Source organism: Porites lutea, chromosome 3 (assembly GCF_958299795.1).
Source record: "Porites lutea chromosome 3, jaPorLute2.1, whole genome shotgun sequence".
In the NCBI taxonomy this organism is placed as follows: domain Eukaryota; kingdom Metazoa; phylum Cnidaria; class Anthozoa; order Scleractinia; family Poritidae; genus Porites; species Porites lutea.
The window spans coordinates 10,593,869-10,613,929 of NC_133203.1; the positions used below are offsets into that span (position 1 = coordinate 10,593,869).

Below are 20,061 nucleotides of genomic sequence, written 5' to 3' on the forward strand. Positions count from 1 at the left end.
CTTAAACTCTTAACTACCTGCATGTGACGAAGTGCTAAGATTTCGACGTTAATTGCCTGCGCGGCAGGGGTGGGGTGGGCAGAGAGAAAGAGAGGGAGATTTTCTCCCCGTCCTTCTCCCTCTGCTCCTCTCCATTTCCCGCCTGTCATGCAGGATAGACATTTATGAACCAGGTTAAACATTGCACAACTTGCCTCTCCATGTCAAAAAGGAGATCTACTGTTTGAAATAAATAGAACCCAAGAGTTCCCATCTTTTCCTGTAAAAACATTTTACGACAAAATTCAAACACACAAAAAAACATATTTACAAGGACAAAGCATGAAGGGCGTTACGCGACCTAACTTATACCTCTACTGAAGTTCCTGTGCAAAGACAAAACCAGCAAGAGTACATCTAAACCCCTAGTATCTGGGCTTGGCCCACGAAGCCTCGAACGAGAATGTCTTTTACAAGTTCGCCGTGATTTCGATACAAACTACAGGTACGTCACCAACAAGGCAACGACTGTGTAGTATGAGGCTATACAGCGCAGTCAGCAAGTTGTTCAATGATCGTAAGCAACTAATGGACACGGATTGAGTTGAAAATACTTCCTCATGCGACAAATGTGAATAAAAAGCAAAACGAAAACATAAAAATTGAAACGGGGAGTTGGTGCTTTCGTTAAGAATGAACGCCGCTATCAATCTTTATTTCGCATACCGACTTGTTTTCGTCTTCATGCATGAAGTTAAAGTTCAATCAGATGGTAAGCCAGCTATATCTACAAGTCACAGGCCTGGCTCTGACGTCATCCTCCGGATTTAATCACATGGGGTAGTTAAACATGACGTCTTGGCGCGCCAACTCCAGCAACATAGGATCGTCGAAAAATTTGTTGATGCTGACGTCTTCACTCAGTCCCTTTAAAAGAAAAACGATTTCAAAATTAATGTTTTTGTAATTATTATAGCGTGGTGAAATCACACTGCTGGTAAAAGCATATTCTAACGTCCGAGCAACAACAACAACACTAACAAAGCAAAACAAAACACTTCACGTTCTCTCTCTGAGACGAAGTAAACGGACATCGAAATATGATTATCACCAAAAATTTTCTCTTCTAGTGATCGAATCTAAATTTAATCCATTAGGTTAAAGAGCCAGTACTTGCATTTCCGCGTGAATTGTTTGGAACGTCATCAATAAATAACCTACGTTCGCATGTCTCTTGTAGCGTAGCGACAGGCAATGATCTGGTAAGGACTTTTAAAGGAACAGTATCCCGTTACTGCGCATGCACCAAACTTTGATTTTTGGACAGGATGTCCCGAAATCAAAAGATGCGAGGAGAGTAAGAGAACCTTGAAAATCCGTTTGCATCGCGCTTGGCCGAGTTCAATACTACACTAAAACTTCTCAGGATTACAGTCAATGATATATTGTTCCTGTTAAGTTTCGATTTGGGCGAAATCTGGATTTTTTGGCGTTACTTTTATTGCCGTTGGCCGGCGGACCAAAAGATGGGAAGCGCTTTGATGCCGAATGAAGGCTTATCTCTTCTGCTAGCTTCCATACAAGCTCAGATAATTGTGAAAGGAATACGCAGAAATGAAACAGCCACAATAAAGACTGTACTAAAGAAACCATGGAGACATTGATGTGACTGAGGAGATCTTGTGGAGGGGAGCTTCGTGAAGCAGAATGTTTTGCAACGACGCGTTAGTAAACTTTTAAATAAAAGCGTTGAGATTGCATTTTTATTTATGTCTTTCAAACGTTTGAGGCTAGAACGCGAGCAAATCAGGCAGATATTACTGGCTTAGAACAATTGACCTCTGACACGAGTTTCACATTAGAAAATCTGTTTTTAAAGCGAGCCGGAGCGGAAAGAGATTTTCGGGTCGCGAGGCGGCCCTGCTAGCGATAAAATCGCGATGAGTCTTCGTGCCGCGAGCCAAATTTTAAATAAGACGAAAGACTTCTTCGAAAGTCTAAAATATTACTTGAGAATATAAACAACAAATCTCCGTCGGCGGTGCGGTCCGGAAGGAAATCTTGTCGAGTCAATATGACAGTTCTATTGTCTTTTGAAGAAAAAACAGATGACGCTCGCGCGTGCGCATAATCGGGACACTGTCCCTTTACACCATTCAAAGCCTGAACTGCTAGATGACGATCAATACTAACCTTTCTTCTCCTTGTTTTGATCATAAATTCTCTGGCCAGATGTGTGGCTGGCTGGGGTTCAAGTGGACGAATGGTGATGCTCTTATCCAGGGGATCACCAGGAACGATCTATCAATTAACAGAAGAAAAATGGCAAATAATTACAACAAAAGAAGCCATTTAAAAGAATTCTTGAGACGATGAAACAATACAACAGTGAAGCTTGATTTTCACCGAGGTTTCAATAAAAGCCGGTTAGACCGGCGTCTGTTAAGATTTTATTTAAAAGTGAAACGTTGGTTGGCTGTGGTCAACAAAGAGTATCATAGACAGCGCAATAAGCATAAAAGAAAAGACAGATACCTAGAATCTAGAAATTGCATTTCAGAGCTTCTAGACTTTAAGTTTTACTGAGGAGCATTCCCTTCCCCCTGGGTAAAATTCGGCCCCTTTTCTGGTCACAGCTTCCCATTTGACCATCGACAGCTGCCTTAGGAAAACGTTTCAGAGACCCCACTAACGAGCAAGTGGCGGTAGCACTTAGTTTTATGTCTTTACTTATTTCAGAGATCTTAAAATGAAGATAAAGTCTCCTTAGCTGTAGTCTGCGTAACAGGCAATTAATGAGCAAAGCGAAGCGAACGCGCATTTCGCTTGAAGCGCGACAGGAGCGCGGAGGCTACCCTAGCTGTCAACTTACTTTTACAAAAAGTAATTTCTAACTTGAATAAAGAGCAATTCCAAACCGCCAGAAAAATATCGCGTATTGAATACAACCGTTACTAGTTTAAGAGTACAGTCTCTTTTTTTAAATCGCAAGCTAGACAAAGGTGGCGGTCGAGCCGCAAAAGACTCGGGCTTCGCTCCCACCACTCGCGTTACCCATTCGCTTTTCGAGATTCTGAAACGAACAATTTGCACTCAGGCAGCGCAGAAAGGAAAAATGAATCCTTTCTAACAATGCTGTCTGATAGACATGGTATTATTGTTTACCTGCCAATGATGAAATACTGAGAGACAGAAAGCTTGTCCTTGAGTATGAGTCCTCAGATCAGTCTCAAAACCAAACGAGTCAATGGCGGGTATAAAAGCTTTCACTGTGTACAGCGGTGAGCCGGGAACAGGTGCATCCTGGGTAACATGCCCTCTGAGAAATACAAATAAACCTTAAATGTTTACAAATTATACGTAACCGAGTTAAAAAGGAAAACAATCATTTCCATCAACCTTGTTAAAAGGTGAATTGGCCATTGCAAAAGGTCTAAGGGATTTGAAATACCGACACGTCGAGCAAAAGTCCGTCGTTATACCCCCTGATGAAGGATGCTCCAAATGTTAGATTTTGGGTCCTGGGGCCTTAAGTTTTCGGGCCCTTATTCAAACATTCAAACCAAAATATAAAGAATAAAAGCCCCATATAAACACTTTGCCTCTTCCAGGCGGGTCAACTCAAACAAGGCAATCAGAGAGCGAACGCTATTGGCTCGGGCAAAGGGGTCGTTATTTTTTTCTCTCATACAAACGCTCGCTCAAGTTGACTCGCCGGCTGGGAGGGTAATACTCTTCCCAGGACAATTGTTCTACTTATATCAAATGTGTTTGGCGGTTACAGGAAATCACATTTCTCTTCAGTCTCCCCCTTCACATTCGGCTTGCGCGGCTCACTCTGTTTTTTTTTACGCTCTGCGCTCGGCTTTCACAGCTCGACTAATGGGCAAGGCCAAGGCACCACGGATAAGATTTACAAAAATGTTGATCCATTTATTCACAGACAATACATGAACTTACCTTCGCCGTGCAAGAACAGTGTATACAGACGAGACACAATCTGCGGGAGCCTGGACCTCAACAAAGAAATACGGTTCCATCAAACGTGGCGTGGCCTGGAAACAACAAAAAGAATAATCACCATTTTTAATAATTTGGCAAAGCACTGTATCAAATGTTGTAAAGTTTTGAGACCAACTGAAAGTAGCTTACCATGAGAAAGGCGGAGTAAGCTACTCGTCTGGCCGTTGGAATGATTTGACCTCCTCCCCTGTGGATTGGTTCACCAGCTATCACTGCGTCCAGGATCTTGAACTTTACGTTTCGTATAGCTGTAAAAAATGTTCACACTATATCATGGGAAGATTACATGGTTTAAATTGTATCGGAAAATGGGTTGGAGATAAAATATTAAACAAAGCGTGCCCTCAACCCGAAGAGACGCGTACGCTTCAGGTTATCACGTACCTTTCAGGTTATCACGCATATTTCAGATTATCACGCACACTTCAGATTAATTATTACGCATACCTAACACCATCACGCACACTACACATAATCATGCATACCCCCGATTGGAAAACAGTTGTATAACTGCTGAGATTCAGGATTTATATATTTTCCCTCTGCTTACAAATGAGCAATACAAAGGTTTTTACATGAAGCGAAAAGAATAAAAATACTTCAGTACTCACGTTCATCACACAATGGTCCTTCCCTTGTTGCCCACTGAAAGCCTTGAATGATGGAATCTTTTACTGTGTTCAACAAACTCTTGTCCACCTCAGAAGGCAGAGTATCATCTACTAGAATATTAGGCCCGGAGTTATCAGGTCCAAACGCCCAGATTGAACGAGCAGCAAGCAAGTCCCAGTCATATTTTGTTTGAAAAAATTCGCCCAGTTTCTTCCTGTTTAATGACCAAAGAAACCCACATTAAAAACAATCGAGCCTGATTCATATCACGACTAATAACTACTCTGTGTGAAAACAAAGATATTCCGGCATTGAATGTCCTGGATCGCACAGAGTACTGCGGAAATTTGCTTTAAGGCGAAGGAAAGCACAAGATTAGCGAGATTATTCGTTTACAGAAATCTAGAGAAGCTGTTAGGGGGATCGAAAAAATTTAAGCAGGCAAAAGCAAGAGGATCTTGCGATTTTAATGGTTTATCACTCTTATCCTGAGCACAACGTTTTTTTCCACCTGACTTGGTAACTTGTCTGTGACAAAAAGCTCTCTTTTACCCACTAAGGTTTTTCTTCCGCAAAACTTCGTCTTAAAGGAACAAATAAGTTGTTGGTATTATTTCTGACACGAAGCCGCACAACTAGCCTGAGAAAACAGCCTACATTTCGGGACGCCAACACTGGTTTCCTCGCGAAATGACGTCTGAGAAACGAACATAGAAATTCCATACTGGCGATGCGTCACGACCCCAATCTGGGTAGTGCTTCTGATAGGCGGAAGCAAATTTCCTACGCGGCACGACCAATAAGAAGTACTACTCAGATCTCGGAGGTGACGCTTCATCAGTATGGAATTTCTGCGCCCGTTTCTCAGACGTTATCCTTGCGAAACTTACTTGTTCCAAGTAATTAAAACTTTTTCATTCTCGATGTCCTCAGCTAAGCCTTTCTCCAAAGGTTCAGCAATCATAGTGATCTTATTCCTAGAAAGAGCAAACATATTACGTCAAACATAGGCATGTTCGAGACCCGCTCAAGGTAAAAAACGATTAATAGGCACGCTGCTCTTACTTCTTATTTGGTGTCTCGGCAAAACATTTTAGCGATGATGTTTCAACAACTGTTTCACAAAATGCTACAACAGGATCAGCGACCTTGATATCTGCCAAAAGAATAATGAAGCAAAACATTTCAGACATGAATGAGGTGATATTACAACTGAAGCTGCACTGAACGCTTATTATCTTTTTATTACACATTTCACATACCGCTCGTTGGGCAAAACCCCTTTTTAATACAACGCGGGCTATTAATATTACAGAAGATAATTTTTGAGGTACAGTAGGCTATTTTGGTTCCACAAAGAGCAATTTCTCCAACAAACAGAGTCTGCCCCCCTAAGTGTTGAATATGATTTCTAATTACCCAAAAAGTTGCAATGGAAAGTATTCTGAAGTGTAGAATATTACAAGACTAACCGATTTCAGAGTACATCTTCCTTAAATCATGTAGTACACAGTCTAAGTATAGTTCTCCTGTACCCAAGATCACGTGCTCACCAGACTCTTCGACCTGAAAAAAAAAATAATCATAACAATAAGTTGAGAACGAGTGAAAAACTAGGGAACAAAGAAACACAATGAACTTCAAATGGCCTTGATAAACTACACAAGACGCAGGCGTATAAGAATGTTACTGCAGATTTGGGGCCAAAAGCTGAACAATACTCTGCATATTTAGACTCGCGTATTTCACAGGGAGTCCAAGGAAATTGTGTAGAAACTAACCTTGGTGGTAAGAAGTGGATAACTCTTATTCACTTTTCTCAGTCCGTCCAACATTTTAGGCAGCTCAGATGGATTATGAGGTTCAACAGCAATCTTAATAGCTGAACACGTGTTGAACTTTAAAGGCCTGAAGATGTACACCTGGAAAATGAAAAGAAGGGGGGAAATGATTGGTTTAAAATTGCAACTCAAAAAATATACATCATGACTCTGTTAGTAACGTTTGCCTTATTACGCGTCATGATTGGCTAAAAACATCTCGTGCTGAACATACTCAGCCAATCAGGACGGAATCAAAACCAATTATGACTAGCTAATACGTAGTGCCCTGCGCTTTCAGTGACTAGACGTGTATTTGTTTCGAAATCTAACTAACTGAATCTCCATTTACTAATTTGACAACAGTTCACTACACTAAAATACGAGTTTTTAAAAGAACTCCCTGAAGAATACTTTTTTGGCCTCAAGGGCAAAAAAAGGCACTTTATTTTAGCGTCAATTGTTGGCTTCACACTAGATCTTCAGGTATAGTGTAAGTGTTTTTGGAACCTACTTTGCGTGTGAAGAGGTAAAATTTACATACTTCTACTTTGCTTGGTGACCATGGAAACGTTCGTTGTTCAAGGAAGCCGAAGTTCGCCACTAAATATGGTCTACACCACACTTGAGAACACACTTGACAAGTAAGAAATGGAAGCTAGGGTGCACGATGTGCACGTGTAGCGCTTCCAAGATTCTAATGAACGGAGAGATTGACAGTGTGAAGCCAGTTTTCACAGAGCGACTTAAGATTTCCAAGAGCACCTAAATCAAGTGCTTACTTGAAACTAACTTCGCTTCTAGTGTGAAGCCAACAAATGTATTTAGCAGGAACTGGGGACAGTATTTTCAAAACTATTTTTACCCCGACTGTTTAACTCGATCCACAGGCTCACCTCATCATTGCCTTGTACTTGAGTGATAGTTGAAGTCTTTACAATGGGTTCATCAATTCCTTCAATTAGTACCCAGTTTCCAGCTGGAACTCGGTTTAATTCAATGTTGTATCTGTTAAGAACACGTAGACAATCAAGTAGAATTCACGACTGCAATTCTCTTATTATACAAAACCTTTTAGAATTACTGGCCCTAGTAAGTAAGCTTAGAAAATCTAAACAAGGAAAAACTACTGTACTTCATATGAGCAGAAAGGTTTAGAAATAACGAAAGAAAGTAGACTTACCTTGCTTCAGCAATCCACAGTCTGCCCACCTAGGAAGAAAAAAGGAATCAAAAAACTAAAAAACAATAAGGCAAAAAAATAGAATAATCTGAGTCATAGGAGCTTTGCGCACTCGACGATCAGTTTAACCCTCACCTCCACCATCAAACAAAGGACAAATTAAAGCCACTAAGTTATGTGATAGTTAAAATCGTCTGCCTCTAATACAGCAATGATTTAAATTACTTATTTCCTATTCGTCCATTCAGTCTTATTTTGGTGTTGACTGAGACTTGACAAGGAGGTTGCAACCTTAGATGAGGCAACCAATCGAGCGTTTTCGTGGAATAGAGGGTTAAACGAAAATTAGACGAATATTCTTGGAATACTTTGGATTTATGTTGGAAATCGTCGGAAGTTTCTTTCCCTAGGAAGGAAATTCTCCAACGTATCCTCTGAGCCAAATTCTTATGTCCCTTACTCTTACTCCGGGTAGCGCACTACAGGGGAACTTCGATATAAAAATGGGCCAAAGGACTGGCAAACTTTGTCCGCTATAACGAGGTTTCGTTACATCGAGGTTCTTTTCCATGTATTTTACTACTACTAGGGTAAAGAAAATCGTTCGTTATACCGAGGATTTCATTATATAGAGAGGTTCGTTATATCGAGAATCCACTGTATTTAACTTCCATTATTGCTCACCGTCCCGACTCTCGAGTCTTCTTCATCTTCTATGGTGTAATTCTCGCCAAGTATTCTCGCTTGTTGACCAGCATAAACTACAGAAAATAAGGAAAACAACAGCGTTAATATTAAAAGTTATAAATAAAAGGCCAAAAAAAAAAGGGGTATGGGCAGAATGTAGGCGCACAGGAAAACCAACTTCTTACTTGTTCCACTCATGACGCGTCCAAAAACGTGGAAAGCTGTGGCATCTTGTGAAGGGTATTGTTTAGACGTGTGTAGCATCAGCGGACCCTAACAGAGATAGAAGATTTCAGTGCGTAAATATTTTAAAAATTGGTTTACTGACACGAGTTCCCACTCCGAAAAAAAATAGAACGATAGTCAATTCTTGAGTTTCTGAATCAACGCTGTATTTTCAAGGAGACATGTGCCTTACCTCAGGATCGCAGTCCATCATTGCATCTACAGCTTCCGTATCCAGCGGTCCTGTATAGACATGTTCTATCTAGGAGAGGATAACACAGACGCCATTACTTCCAGAGACAAATTTTCTCTAATTGTGTCCTCTTATTCCTAACGAGCAGGGAGAATGTTTTTGAATATCATTGTTTTTTTCTGACCGTTCTTTGACTCTTGTGATATGTGATAATTATGTATGCTTGATTGTCTATTGATAATAATAGTAATAATAGAAATAGTAATGATAATGATGACAAGTGTTGTGACTGTGACGAGTGTTATCCCTGTTACAAGGAAACGAGTTTTCAGTGTTGGCGTAACTAGATACCCACCACATGTACTCTTAAAGCTTACTCAAAACCTCTTTTAAAAATCTACAAAAGGAAAACTAATCAAAATTTAAGAAACTGAAAACTTCTAGGTTGAGGTAAATACACAATAAAAGCAATTTTACCGTCACGCCAGTAAAATGTAGTTAATGGAACGTGACGTTACTTATCAGTAACCCTTTCATGGCGGTTCTTTTTCAATAGAGCAATTGAGTAGTCAAGTTGTCAAGGTCAGCAAGCTCTAAAATGCATTGTATTCTAGCGTAGAACTTTATGGCCTTGTTGTCTTAAGCAGGCTAGTACAAGCCACACCATTGGCCAGTATTTTCAAAGCACTATTCACGGCTAAGAGTTTGCACAAGCAACGTTGAGCTGTCTTGTAGTACAGCCTTTTCTACATACTGGCTATGCCAGCAGACGTTCGTCTAGCTATAAGAGCCTAGAACAAGTGTTCAGAGTTCACTTAGGTTCTGTTGCTCAGCAAGGTTAGCGCTCAGTATATTATTCTTGTAAAATTTTTCCCTCCCTCCCTCCCTTTGGAGACGAGGTTTGGGCTTTGTTTTGTGCTATGCCATCAAATAAACTAGGGACACTCCTCGGCGGTGCGGTTAAGTCTGCGCAGCGACTTCCCCCAAGCTTGTTGGCCGCATTGCCGTTTCATATCGCCTGCAAACGGATACTCTTGTCCGATCCAGCACTTGCTGTATTGCATTCAGCTCGTAGTGCTGGGGAGATAACTGAGGTTCTTTGGTTACGCAATCGCCGGAGGTCGCACTGCTAACCTAGCGCAAGGCCGTGCTCCCTCATTAACGCCATCTTGTCATTATTTGTTTTATTTAACAATTATCCCTCAAGCCCGTTCGGCCTCATGGGCTATTGACTCAGAGGCCATGAGGACGAGAGGAATAATTGTTTTAGTAAAATCCAACTAGTTGGTCAAAAATTTCGAGAGAAAACAACTTTAGCTAGTAAAACGCGATTCAGCCGCCATTGTTTTGGTTTTCAAAGCTGGCGCTTTTCTCTACTAGTTAGCAGGGCGGATAAAGGTTGGGCGGTGAAACGAGCGCGTCCGAGCAAAAAGGTGTGATGCAGTGGACTGGGACTCTGCTTAGAAATGTTGCTTGTTTACGACTTCGGTCAGGGCTTGCGATGTGGGTTGTACATTAGACACTGCTGCTGTCACTGAATTATGGCGGCTTGATTTGTTTTCTTGCACTTCTTCCTCGTTGCTTTGTGCTGGTACGCTGTCTCCGAAAGGCAAATGTTGCTATTTTTTGCGGGAGGTTTAGTTGGAGTAGACAAACATCTCTTTCAAAGGGTTTCTTTTATTACTTCCATGACTCTACCACTGAATTATATTTTCGTTCTGCTACTCGCCAATGCCGATGTTATTCCAAAACAAAGCAACTAAGTACTGTCAAAAACACGAAGGAAAATCTCATCCATGGCAAAACTAAAAGACAGCAGATCGTGTTTCATAACTAGATAACGTGTATTTTATAAGAGCGTGCAACTTGTGCAAGGTGAAATTATGCTAATTTCAATCACAATCATCCTTCTTTTTAATTTTGAAAAAAAAAACATCTCATACGTCTTTCTGTTTCTTCGAAACTTCAAAATTAGTTTCTCCTCAGTTTTTACTGTTTACCTTGTTTTGTTTTAGAGAGAAAAACGAGGAAAAAACCTTACAACCAACCTGAATAAATGTTGTTTACATGCGGTTGCCGGATTTGCAACGCATTGCGCGAATCGCCACGGTACGTTGCACCCGAGAAGCAAAGTTTGAAGAAGTACAACGCCACTATATCAATATATATCAATCTAATTGTTTGTTATGTTATATAAAATTTATCCCCCTTTAACATATGTAAAAATTGAGGTTAAGAAGTGTTAAGCTTTTGCAAACGAAACGGCGAAAGATGATTAGGTGATATTTAGTGGAAGGAGGAGGTATTCAACACTTTCAAATTAAACTCAAATTTCGGCATTATACGACCAACAAGTTTGACTTATAGACGTACAGACACAAACATATGAAACTCTTTATTGATATTGTTATGAAACGAATTTATCTATTTAACATTGTAGCCTGAAATTACAGAAAGAAAATAGGATTTCCGGTTTACAAAAAGGAAAATTTCGCCGGCCTTCAAGCGCACAGGAAGCGCGGAAAGAGCGCTCGTGCCAGTCCTACTCCGCATCACACATGAAATGAAGAGCGGAGCGCTCGTTTCACCGCCCAACCTTTATCCGCCCTGCTAGTGAGCTATAACATATAGCCTAGTAGTAGTTCAACCAAATCAGAACGCAGCATTGATAATAGACCACTTGTTGGATTTTACTAAAATTAAGTTACTTCGCGTTCAACATGTATCATAAAGGAGCAGAGACATTAATTTATAATAAAATGAAAAATTCAGCTTAGTTAAGTTTGTAGCTTTCCTCTTTACAAAACTATTTTTCTTTTGTTTTCAGTGAATTGTTTTCCTCTTCTTTCCTCTTTCCAAGTTATCAAAAAATATGAAGTGCAATGCGTACATATGTTATAGCTGTATATAAAAATGTATATTTACTTTACAAAACTACGTCTATTTATAATGAAACAAAATGTCGTCTCTTGTGTACAGTCCGGTTTGCCGCGATTAGCTTTTCGCTATTTGCAGGCCAGTCTAATGGAAACTATGTAAACTAATTAAGTGTTAACAAAATTTAAAGAGTTAAAGGTTTTTTTTTACTCTCGTCAGAATTAACAGGACAAAGGCTAGTACAGTGGGGCCGAGCAAATGACTAAAACAAACAGTTGCAAAACAGGATTAAGGGTCCCACACTACTGATACGGATGAATACTTTAAGACTTCAAGGATTATAATTATCACGCAAAGAGACTGACAAAGTTATCGTACAAATTGTAAGGAATATTGGTCACTTCCGTCAGGTTGTTCCTGAGTTTAAAACATTTATTTGAATTGCTTTCACCTTTGACTTTGCCGCTGCTTTAGGAGATGGTATGTGCTGAACACAAACATCAACGAATCCTGAAAATACAAATACAGCCTATTAGTCCTTGTAACAGTATAAAGTGGACAAAAATGTGTCGAGTGAAAATATAATTAAACTATCACACATTCCATTGCAAAACGCTGTACAGATATCTACCCCAAGCCTAAAGGCCTGTTTACAAGGAGGTGGGGGACCCCAGGTAGGTGAGGTAACCCGCTTAGGTGGGGTAACCCGTCTATCCGTAAAATCTCTCATTTTAATTTGATCACGTTTACATGATAGGTGGGATGACCATTTAAGAGATTATATGGACAGGTGGGTTACTCCACCTAATCGGGTTACCACACCTACCTGGGGTCGCCCACCTCCATGTAAACAGGCCCTAAGACCCCATCCACACGAATCCGGATATTCTTGCAACTGAATACTTTTGTACACGAATCGGCCTTCCGTCCTTACGAAACCAGTGAATCCGCTCGCCGGAACTGCTCTCCAAATTGGTTTAAAGCCCTGTCCACACAATCAAATATGCGGTTTCAAAAATACGCGGATAAGTGTGGACGGGGCCTAACTTTTGCCACGTTACAAATTTCGTGATCTTGGCAGCTGCTTCCTTTGCTACAAATTTAGTTATTTGGTTAGCTAAGCCACTTTGGCACAGAGATTGTAAAAACCAGGTGAGATTGATAGCCATTTTACTACCTGTGAAATCTCCAAAGAATCTTTTACAGACGAGACTAAGAAGAGGTCTGATGTTCATCTGCATTTCAGACTTAGACAAGTGAATACCTAGAAAGACAAAAGTTGACAGACGTTAAAACATTAAACAACATAGCGATTGTAAATATTTTAGATTATAATAACTCAAAAAAGATGGCACACTTTCTGAATGTAGAGGGCGCATCAAATAAAAATTTTTTGGTAAGACCACACATACTTTAAAAACCGTTGCGTATACTCAAAACCCATGATTCAAGAGTCTCGAAAATATACATTTCACTAACCCAGTTCATCTAAAAGTTTCGGAAGGCTTGTATCCGCATCACCAACTACCTGAAATTAAAGGACAATTACATTGTACAGCTGTGTTTTATGAACATACAACCAAGGTGTATGGTCGGTTTAATTGTATTCTCGTTCATATTATCATTAACTTTAACTAGCATAATCATTAATTGAGTGATCACCGCTATTGATTTTGAAAAATTGTGTTTTCACACATTTTTTCCTAAACTTCTCATTCCTGGTAGAATCTGTTGCTGGAATTCTGTGTACCTACACACTATTATATGCAACTTATCACAGCATCATTCTCAACAAACTCAACTCATGGTTATTATATGTACCTGTGCAAATATTTTGTAAAGTGGTTCCAGAATGAACTCTACAAAGCTTCTATGAGAAGTGCTTAATGGAGCCTTACGAGTGAATTTGCGCCTAACGGAAAAAAATAAGATGACATTAATTACACGTACATCACAATTACAAAATCAGCTGCATGCAACGTACCCTTATCCAAGCAAAAGATAACTTATTTACGCACATGTTACAATACAGGGAGCCTAGCAGTCGATGACCTCTTTTGCTAAACACGATGAAGTCCACAAGTAACCCAGCAACATATTTTTCCGTGCACGTTAAACCAACTATGATGTACACTTTTAACACACTTACGATTTAGCGTTGAAGTACATATCACCCCATAAACGTTTTGCAAAGTCTTTTGGATCAATGCCTCCACCTACAGGTGAACAAAAATATCAATTTTAAGAAAATTAGAACAAATACACAGCACTTCTCTTACAAAACACAAAAACATATATTTTACGACATACGTTAAGCATCTATCCACGCTTTTATTGCTAACGTACATAGCAAGCGTGTCTGATCGAGTTCTTGCGCGAAAGTTGGAGCCATTTTTGCTCTTCAGGTTCCAACTTTCTCGACGAACTTGTGCGGAAACGGTTGCTACGCAGGCAGTTTTATTGGCAAAAAGTAAAACAATAATACCCTCGATTGTAACTGCAATTTTTGCCAGTGATTGCTGACTGAAATCTTTCGCAAAACTTGCAATGTTTTAACTATTCTTTGGGCAGTGAACCAAAGTGGAAGTCACCTTAATTTGGAGTCTACACGCATACCTCCACGTTTGAAAACGCCTACAATTTTTTGTACCATCAGGAGTCAATATTTTACGGATTTAGTCTTACGACAGTACGCAAGTTGTCGCTTGCGCACACCAAAACTGAGGATTTGTAAATAATAATTTATGTAAATTAAACAAAGGTGCTTCTGCAAAAGATTACGCCATCGAGCGCGCGTTGTGGTATCAAAATTTTACAAGATTCGTCCGCGTGGGAAAAAGTAAACGGAGACAGTTTACACTCTTTTCAGATCGTTTAATAAGATTGAATCACGCTCACATCATTTCTAATACTTTTTAGCGGTAATGTGCGTTTCCAGCGTATGCGTTAACGTATGGGCGCAGTTTTACAAAACAAACGTAATGGACCACAGGTCTGGTCCAAAAAAACTGAAATTCAGAACCGAGGTAATTGCACAGAAGACAATGCTATCATCCATGTACCTCCATTTTTGTTCAAATTATCCTCTTTACAAATTAATCGAGGTACAGGATTACCTTTTCTAAATAACTGAAAAATTACTTTTAGACGGGAGACTCACCAAATGTATCGACATACAGAGCAGCAAATGAATAGAGAGTAAAACAGAATCTGTACTGTGAGCTGGCAAAGCAGACATTGCCCAGGTATGGTGACATGACATAATCATCACCACCATCAGAATACACACTGAAATAACAAAATAATTATTCTTAAAATTGATGCCATTGACACAAAACTAGTAAATGAGAATGTCCTCCTTAATAATTTCTTTGCTTTTTTGTCACTCAAGTGTAGATAACTGTCCGAAATGTCTCTGTTAGATAGTATATGTTTTTTGCCAGGAACATTTGCTCCTCCTGTAGCCATGCTACATGTACTTAGGGGGGGTCACATGCTCGAAGCTCAGAGGGACATGGTTATAACAGAGTTGACCTCAATAATTATATGAGCGAAAAAGATATTTTCCCTTAAGAATTCATCAGTGGCTTTAACACGTCTCCCACCATTATACTACTACATGAGAAATTTCTGGAATTTGATTGGCTTAGAGGAGTGGTATTTCAGGTTAATTTGAAATAACTACATGTGAAAATTACAAATCTTTTGCGGGTAGTAGTATAAACAAATAATAGCATGATTTTTACGTGACATTTGGCATGAATACCACTCGTGATATTTCAAAATTGCCTCAAATTTCACTCGCCTAACGGCGCGTGAAATTACGTATAACAATTTTAAAATATAACTCATGGTATTTATGCCAAATATCACTACTAATCATGCTATTACCTTTACAAAGAAGTCCAGAAGTTTCAAGGTTTAAACAGGCAAACACACAATAACAATCAACAAGTGCACATACATGTAAAGTACAATTCTGAAGCTTTGCATTTGAGGGCTCTTCTAAAAGTGGCGTTATACTTAAAGTACTGTCATATCCCCAAACTCATGGTGACATCCTTTCAATGCAAGGCTTAAGCTAGAAATTATTTATTATGAATTTTCCCAGCAAAACCAGTGAAAAGAACTTTTTGATTTTTGGACAGTTTCCCACACTTACTGAGATAAGAAAATTGAAAATGACAGCGTTTATGATTCTTCAACTCAAGTCTCAGAACTCAAACATCAAGTAAAAGTTGTCAACTGCAACAAGAGTTTGAAGGCATGACATTCAACAAGTGAATATTTTACCTCAGAAGTCCATTAACTTCGTCAACAATGTGTTTTAGTTTATAGTAAGCATCTGCAGGTGGCAGTTTCAATTCCAAAATCAATCTGTCAATCTGATAACAGAACATACAGTCATGTAAATTGGCCACCAAAACCACATCTCCAAATTACATTTATAGATAGATAAATAATTATATCAAATAGATAAATAAATAATATCATTTTCATTATCAAAAAGATGATCAGCAGAAATTTGCCATACCAACCTTGTTGATACAAATTGTAACAGCAAGTCTTTCTTGGACAGCATGTTTAAGAAGCCTCTCTGTATTTAACATCACCTGGCAAAAGAACGTTATAAAAGCAAAGTCTTTTATCACACCTGCAGAGTAACGTGTAGTTCTAAGACCATTGATCTTGATTTGACCCAACAAAATACTATTACTGCTCTGGATCAAAATGGCAGTGTTGTATGCACATGTATATGCAGAAGCATGAAGATAGATGGATTGCTACCGTGAGAAAGACAAAATAAATATGATATGCTGAATGCTGACAGAAACCCACACTGCAGTGGCTGTTTCAAGTTACAGTATCAGGGTTGTCACTAAGGGCCGGGGGCCGGGGGCCGGGGGCTGGGGATTTCCCCCCGCTACTCAGAGCATAGTCCCCGGCTACTTTCGTCGTTAAATCAAACCAAAAGAGCACACCTTTGAAACACACAAAGACTATCCATCAAACTAAATGCAAGTTTTATCTGCAGCAGGTTTAAGTAATTTTGAAATACTCGCGTGCAAAAACTAAGAAATTCGGAAAAAGACATCTGACTACTACACACAAGCGAAAACTCTCCGCTTGCAAAATGTCAGTAGGGAGTTTTAGCAACGACGACGGCTACGGCCACGAGAACGTCAAAAAAGCAATAAGTTTTTTGAGCAAAACAACTAGTTTGCACGTACATCACACTTTTTTGTACATTTCTTTGCCGCTACTGCACGACTACAAAGTGAAAATGCCTAGTTTCACGTTTTATGGAGGACGTAAACAAGCAACGACAAACTTTTCTTTCCCTTTCTTAACTTGAGTGTGGTCCGAAAGAAATCAACTCCAGGGAAATCGGCCTACATAAGCTATTTTCAGCGAACTGAAATAAATGCGACAAAGTTGAAAAAACACCAATTCATTTTAAAAGTGACGTTTTCGCTGCCGTCACCTTTGTCAATGCTAAAAGTCAAGAGTTTCAACCGTTGTGTCGGCTTTGTGTTAAATATGTCGAAGAAGTGGCAAAGGAATCTGCACTCGTTGTTCACGATGAAAGACCATCATTTGCACCATATAAGAATCGACTGTCCTTTCCAGATTTTTAACATTAATTTTGTAAAGTATCGTTGTGATTTAACACTTCAATGGCCAGCATGGGCCTTGTCTGTCCGAAGATAGGACTGCGCGGATAACGTGACGGGTGCCTAGTACATGTCATTTTTTTCAGACCTGGTGCTTACATGATATTCCCATTTGGCGGCCACTAAAAAACCCTCCAATGAGCCTTAACGTAGACTAAAAACTTATTAGTTTAGTGTCTCAGAATGTTGTAGTTTTCTTTAATAAAGACGAGATCATCATAAAACCGCTAATGATAGCTGTACTCTTGATGAAGATTGCTTTTTTGGGGCGGTAATGCCTTTTGGAAAACGGTAGAAGTTGCACTTCAAAAACCAAGAATGCTTGCGACTTCCCCGCTACTAACAACAAATACCCGGCAACTTGCAATCTTAGTGACATCCCTGTACAGTATTCTAGAAGGTCCACAGTAACCCTTGTACAGTGCAACATGGAAGAGAACACTTGAAATATCTCAAGAATGTTATTGTATTGCAAGAGAAAAGCCAATCAGGTGTGAGAAAACTAAACTGCAAGCAAGGACGTTAACTAGTTTGTGGTTTTGCAGCCAGTTCACGTGTCCTGATCTTTGCTGTGATTGGTTATTAACACAATAAACATTCCTGAGATACTTCAAGTATGAATGGATTTCCAGGTCACACTGTAACATCCCAGGACTTACAACTCATAATGCACAATCTAAGTGTCTGACTATAATTAATTATTACACCTTGTGACAGTTCAATTGACCATGTACATATATGGTGATATTAAGGTGGCTTGGTTTCATCACAAAGTATTGAATTTTAATAACATCATGTGAAAACCAGCAATTGTTATTGGGAATCATCTTTTGTACATGTACAGTTGTAACATTACTTTCTCACAATGTAGTGTTTAAGCTACAGTGACTGTATATTATTATAAATTATTTCAATTCTTGGTGTATCAAGGAAGCAAACAGGACTGAAGGAATGATGAAGGTTTTTCCTGAATATAATGACTGCTTTAGTCAAGTTACTTTTGTGGATAATCACAAAGTATGAACTAAAATGGCACTACAGTGTAGATGAAGCCAATTTTCTCTTGTTATTACAGCCTACATGTATTACAAAAGGCTACTATAAACAATGTACATGCTCAGCCATCATACAAGTACACATGGATTTACATGTACACTGTACAGACAGTTGCTAATCAGGGCTGTAATAAGGGATGAAGAAAAAGGAGAATGATTATGGAGCACTCACGCCTTCGGATGCATCAATAAAAATCATCACACCATCACACATTCTCAAAGCTGCTGTCACTTCATCAGAGAAGTTCACATGGCCTGTGAAGAAAGAATCACACCATTTAAACTTTGCACCGTGTGACATGTCTCAAACCATGATTAACTGAAGGTATTCAAACAAGTACCTACCTGGAGTATCAAATACATTAACCAGAAATGACTTTCCTTTGGTGTCAGGTAAAACAAGAGAAACTGGAATACTCTTTATGCTCAGACCTCGCTAGAAAAGAAAAAGTAAAGAAATTAACATTGAGTTACGAGTGCAGGTAGCACTTTACACATTATACATGTATATTGTAGGTCATACAGTACAGTAATTGGGTATAATTTTGTTATCATAAAATCTTGATTGCTGACCCAACGACCACAGTTTTACTCCAGTGTGGCCCATTAGGTATCAATGGGTATGAACCAAATTAAAAGACTCAGGTCGTTCACATGAAAATATGAATTATCCAGTGGTGAATATTCCACAGCAATGCACAGAAATAACAACTTGTGTTGCCTAAACACTATCCAAGGCTTACATGTAGCATGACAAACCTCAAAATAATTATGCAGGTGTAAAAGTTTTGGCTAAAAATCAACCAAATCTTTGTACATGTACCATACAGTACCATTCAAATGTAAGTTTACAGTCTGTTGTGGGTCTTGATTCTCAACTCGATTCTCCATTCCTGCACAAATCAAGAATCGTGAACATGTTATTGAGAATCGAGTCGAGGATCGAGTCATATGAGACAGAAAACAAAAGATTCACTGATGACATGTAGCTCCATATTTTAAAGAATGCTTTACAAGTCCCATGGTGATATACAGTTGAACCTCTCTACAATGGCCACCTGGGGGACAGAAGAAAGTGGCCATTGTAAAGAGGTGGCCATTGTAGAGAGGTTTTAAACAAGAGTCAATGTATGAATTTTTTTGTACATTGGGACGAAAAAAAGGCTGTTGTAGACAGGTGGCCATTAGTGAAGGTTCAACTCTAGTAACTTGTTCAATAAGAAAACATAAATTATTATTCCCTAACCTCTTGTTCAGTAAACAGTGTGTCTGTATAGCGAAGCTGCAACAACATAGAAAGGCAAAATACTGTATATTTAGAGTATCAATAACAGGGTAGACACTCGGGAAATAACAAACAACAACTTGCTAAACACATCTGTTACATTTATCATGTGGTTAGGAGATACTCAGTGAATTAGTTATCTGATAGCAGATAACTGACTAATCTGTAGGTTGTGCGCACAATGCATGATTTCTAATAACAACATCAATTCAGGTTCCTTGCGAAGGTGTGTTTGTCATTATTTTCTTCAAAACAATGTATTATTAACCAATATTATTAGATTCAGTTTTAGTGATATCCCAAATTTTCAAGGTCACGGTAAGTGTTTGGCCTTCTTTTCAACAGATAACACTTACCTCGATCTTGATTTTTCAGGATATCACAAAACTTCATCCAATAATTGTTTCTTATTGTGTTGTTGCAAACCTGGTTTATTTGATTTGTTTA

The 20,061-nt window shown here is 39.1% G+C and overlaps 1 protein-coding gene across 1 annotated transcript in view; it reads right to left on the reverse strand.

Moving 5' to 3' along the window:
- Window positions 1–666: 666 nt before the first annotated feature.
- Window positions 667–20,061, reverse strand: part of LOC140930449 (116 kDa U5 small nuclear ribonucleoprotein component-like) — a 28,338-nt gene continuing 8,943 nt past the window's right edge. The window contains exons 8-33 of the mRNA XM_073380138.1: window positions 19,576–19,611; window positions 18,675–18,765; window positions 18,502–18,584; window positions 16,138–16,212; window positions 15,893–15,984; window positions 14,760–14,887; window positions 13,749–13,815; window positions 13,421–13,511; window positions 13,079–13,127; window positions 12,777–12,863; window positions 12,051–12,109; window positions 8,723–8,791; window positions 8,490–8,577; window positions 8,302–8,378; window positions 7,618–7,646; window positions 7,331–7,442; window positions 6,396–6,536; window positions 6,087–6,180; window positions 5,680–5,770; window positions 5,505–5,591; window positions 4,614–4,828; window positions 4,132–4,250; window positions 3,940–4,034; window positions 3,145–3,298; window positions 2,173–2,280; window positions 667–906 (exon numbers count right to left, since the gene is read on the reverse strand). Of these exons, the coding sequence (XP_073236239.1) occupies window positions 811–906; window positions 2,173–2,280; window positions 3,145–3,298; window positions 3,940–4,034; window positions 4,132–4,250; window positions 4,614–4,828; window positions 5,505–5,591; window positions 5,680–5,770; window positions 6,087–6,180; window positions 6,396–6,536; window positions 7,331–7,442; window positions 7,618–7,646; window positions 8,302–8,378; window positions 8,490–8,577; window positions 8,723–8,791; window positions 12,051–12,109; window positions 12,777–12,863; window positions 13,079–13,127; window positions 13,421–13,511; window positions 13,749–13,815; window positions 14,760–14,887; window positions 15,893–15,984; window positions 16,138–16,212; window positions 18,502–18,584; window positions 18,675–18,765; window positions 19,576–19,611 (2,433 nt within the window). The 3' untranslated portion in view covers window positions 667–810. The remainder of the gene's footprint in view (window positions 907–2,172; window positions 2,281–3,144; window positions 3,299–3,939; window positions 4,035–4,131; window positions 4,251–4,613; window positions 4,829–5,504; window positions 5,592–5,679; window positions 5,771–6,086; window positions 6,181–6,395; window positions 6,537–7,330; window positions 7,443–7,617; window positions 7,647–8,301; window positions 8,379–8,489; window positions 8,578–8,722; window positions 8,792–12,050; window positions 12,110–12,776; window positions 12,864–13,078; window positions 13,128–13,420; window positions 13,512–13,748; window positions 13,816–14,759; window positions 14,888–15,892; window positions 15,985–16,137; window positions 16,213–18,501; window positions 18,585–18,674; window positions 18,766–19,575; window positions 19,612–20,061) is intronic.